Source organism: Sinocyclocheilus grahami, unplaced genomic scaffold (genome assembly GCF_001515645.1).
Source record: "Sinocyclocheilus grahami isolate Dianchi unplaced genomic scaffold, SAMN03320097.WGS_v1.1 scaffold1034.1, whole genome shotgun sequence".
In the NCBI taxonomy this organism is placed as follows: Eukaryota; Metazoa; Chordata; class Actinopteri; order Cypriniformes; family Cyprinidae; genus Sinocyclocheilus; species Sinocyclocheilus grahami.
In genome coordinates, this window is record NW_015506213.1 from 302,239 (window position 1) to 305,559 (window position 3,321).

General features: G+C 35.8%; 1 protein-coding gene across 1 annotated transcript; it reads right to left on the reverse strand.

Annotated features, from left to right (window-relative positions):
• Positions 1-324: 324 nt before the first annotated feature.
• LOC107565915 (trace amine-associated receptor 13c-like) lies at positions 325-1,326 on the reverse strand. The gene has a single exon (XM_016251216.1). The coding sequence runs from the start codon at positions 1,324-1,326 to the stop codon at positions 325-327; it is 1,002 nt and encodes a 333-aa protein (XP_016106702.1).
• Positions 1,327-3,321: the final 1,995 nt, after the last annotated feature.

The window sequence follows — 3,321 nt, forward strand, 5'->3', positions numbered from 1 at the left end:
GGATTTCTTTCATTTAAACTAAACATCTTTGAAATAACAACTTTAACATGACACGTTACATTTTTCTTTGAACATCTTTCTTGCAAAGCAGTATCCAGCATCATTTTGCTGTGCTTTCGTGTTCATTGTCATTCACAAATATAAATGCTCACAGTGTACGTGTTAGACACCATATTTTAAATTTTAAAACAAATAAACAACAACAAAAAACAAGCTACATGTTACTACATGACTTGGTGTCATTTAATGTTCAGTAGATTTGCTCAAAACAAGAATGCTACTCCCTTTGGAGGCAGATTATCTTTTTCGCATGTGAGTTTGTGATCATTTCTCTTCTGGAAGCAGATTGAAGTACTCTGATGAAGGTTCCAATATTTTCAGTGTCAAAATGTATTTTGTTGACAGTCTAAACCACCGATAAAACATTGCATAGATAAGTGGATTCAATAATGAATTCATGCATACAATCCATTGCATCATATTAATTATAAGAGCATCATTTTCATCATGCCCAAAAGAAAGAGTAACTAAATAGTATGGCATCCAGCAAAGAAGATAAACCAGTACTACAATCCCTAAGGTTCTTGCAGCCTTTTTTTCCGACCTGGCCTTTTTGTCTGTGACTGAATTTAATTGCTTAGCTTGCCGTTTTGCTACAAAACAGATTTTCATATACAAAGGAATAATTATACAGCAAGGTGCCACTAAACAAACAAAGGAATCTAATATTAGATATTCCAACTTAACATAAAGTACACATTCTCCAATACATGTATGGTTTCTTTCTGGATAGATTAAGGACTCATACAAAAGATAAAAAGAATATACGAAGGAGAATAACCAATTTACAACAATAGAAACAACAACTCTGTTAGTATTGACCTTCAGTGGATATCGCAAAGGGTCATTCACAGCAATGTACCGATCCACGGATATAATAACCAAATTACCCAGAGATGCTGTGACAACCACATACAGAATAAGAGGGAATATTGAACAGAATATTTCTCCAAAGTACCAGCATGGCTCAATGAGTTTCATTCCCTGCACTGGCATGAGAATCAATCCTGCGATGAGATCAGCCACAGCCAGAGAGAGGATCAGCACATTGGTCGGAGTGTGGAGCTGCTTGAAGTGTGAGATGGAGACAATCACCAACAAGTTCAGAAACACGGTGAACACTGATGTTATAGAAATGAAAATGTACACAACAATGTACTCCGCTTCTGGTCTGATACTTTTGGTACAAGACAAATTGTTGTCTGGAAAGCAGTATCGGATCGTTAGATTTTCCGTGTTTGTCACTCCCCAGTTGGACATCTCCATGATGGATCTATCTTGAAGAGTAGACTCTGTGTGAGGATGCTTGCCACTAATATGACTCCGTTTTATACTTTTGGAAACTCAGTGACCACCTCACTTACTGTGAGGTTTGAATATTCAGCTATCAACCCACCCTCTAATTTAATATGTATAGTTCTAAATGTAGATATTCATAAGCCTATCAGACCTTATCTGATCTATATTCCAGTAAATTTTTTGTATGTTCATACACAATTCAAATTATCACAGTTTTGGACGTAATTCCTCTGGAAACACAATCAAATGTGCCACGCACTGTTTTCTGAAGCAATATGGGTGCAAAAGATACCCCTTTATGAGTTCTTATTTAATTAGGGCTGTCAGAAAAAGTTCCTAACAAATCCACAGTAAAACTGTTTTGCATCCAAGCAATACAGTCTTTTTCTCAATCCTGAATGTATATGGGTTTTGGACCCACCTCCCAGAACGCTGTAGATTTCTCCCCATTTAACAAACTCATTAATTTCAGATCAGGTTGAATCACAAATTACAGATGGCTGAAGGTCTGACAAGGTTCCCACGCTTCTTGAAAGTACTTGAAAACAAACATAGGTCCTTGAAAGTGCTTGAATTAAATTTGAAATAGATTTTGTTTATTGCGCTATTTAAAAATTGTCCTATATGTTCTGTCAAAGACAGAACAAGCGGCACTAATGATTGGGGGTGGAGATGGGGGAGCGCGAAAAAAAACTTGTGTGTGTTGATGCGCAGCCTAGATTCCTGAGCAGGACAGTTTTCTTAAGCCCGCTCCCGCTGAATTTCTGACCATTACCGCCCACTCCCGCAACGTGTGTGTCACGCTCCCGCAAACATTCTTATTGTATATATTTCATCAACGAAAATAGTTCCAAATATAGTAACAGCTGAGCCGCTGCGCATCTCTAAAAGCAAACACAGTCGCTGATTCATGATTACCCATACATAAAGATTTCATTCCTGAATGAATCAGCTGTTCAAACGAATCAATTGAATGAATGATTCAGTTATAAAATCAGTGACTTACCGCCACCTGCTGGCGGATTTAGTTTCATTTTTAGCGTATAATTTCAGCTATTTAAATCATTTAATATTTCTGTATTCAAAATTTTATATTTAAAACATTAATCTCCACATGAATGTATGAATTCAATTGCAATCATGCTACCTCTGAGTCTCATTAAACGTCTGAAAATGTACCTACAAGCCACTTTTGTGTTCTTCTGTGCCGCCTCTGTAGTACAAATTAATTTATTAATACTAATTTCATATGATTGGTAACTTATTTGTCTAATTCTACCTCTTATTATATTGTTTTAAATAGAATTTTTTATAGAAAAGAGCACAAGCGCTCCTAAAAAGAAAAGTAAGCATAGAGTGTATCAGAGAAAGCTGAGAGTGTAACAGTATATTAGATCCGTCCATGAGGTCTTAAAGAGACAGCAGCCTAAATAAACCTGCTGCTGCCTTTCATTATACAGTGAATACTATCCAGTGTTATTTTACAGTTGAGTATAGATTATAGTTGCTTGTGCTACTGATTGTCATTAATTTATTTGTTCTTATTTTATTTACTATTGTCTTTTTTAGTTAAAATAAGGACATGTTCACACGTACACGTGTATTTTTATAAACCTTCTTCCGTTTTTAAAATAATCTCCATCCACATGAAAACACAAACGTGTGGTCCATGAGAAATAGTCCTGCCACCACAGCTGGAAAAAATCCTAGAGGAAACACTGCATGCATTTAATAAAATTAGAAAAATGCATTTACAAAGGTAAAAAAAAAATGCCCCTGAAATCACTTTGAGTCAAATGTCAGCTCGTATTATGAAGGCTAATTTTTGATCAGAATTTTTGATTATTTATCAGAAGGTGCTCCTAAATTTTTTAAGTTATGAGGACAAGCGCTCTTAATTACAAGAAGACAAACACTGCTCTTAAACTGAGTGTGTGACGGGTATGGCTGTGGAATGGGGTT

Excerpts from the sequence above, each read along its gene's own strand:
- LOC107565915 (XM_016251216.1), bottom strand. The coding sequence starts at position 1,326 with ATGGAGATGTCCAACTGGGGAGTGACAAACACGGAAAATCTAACGATC.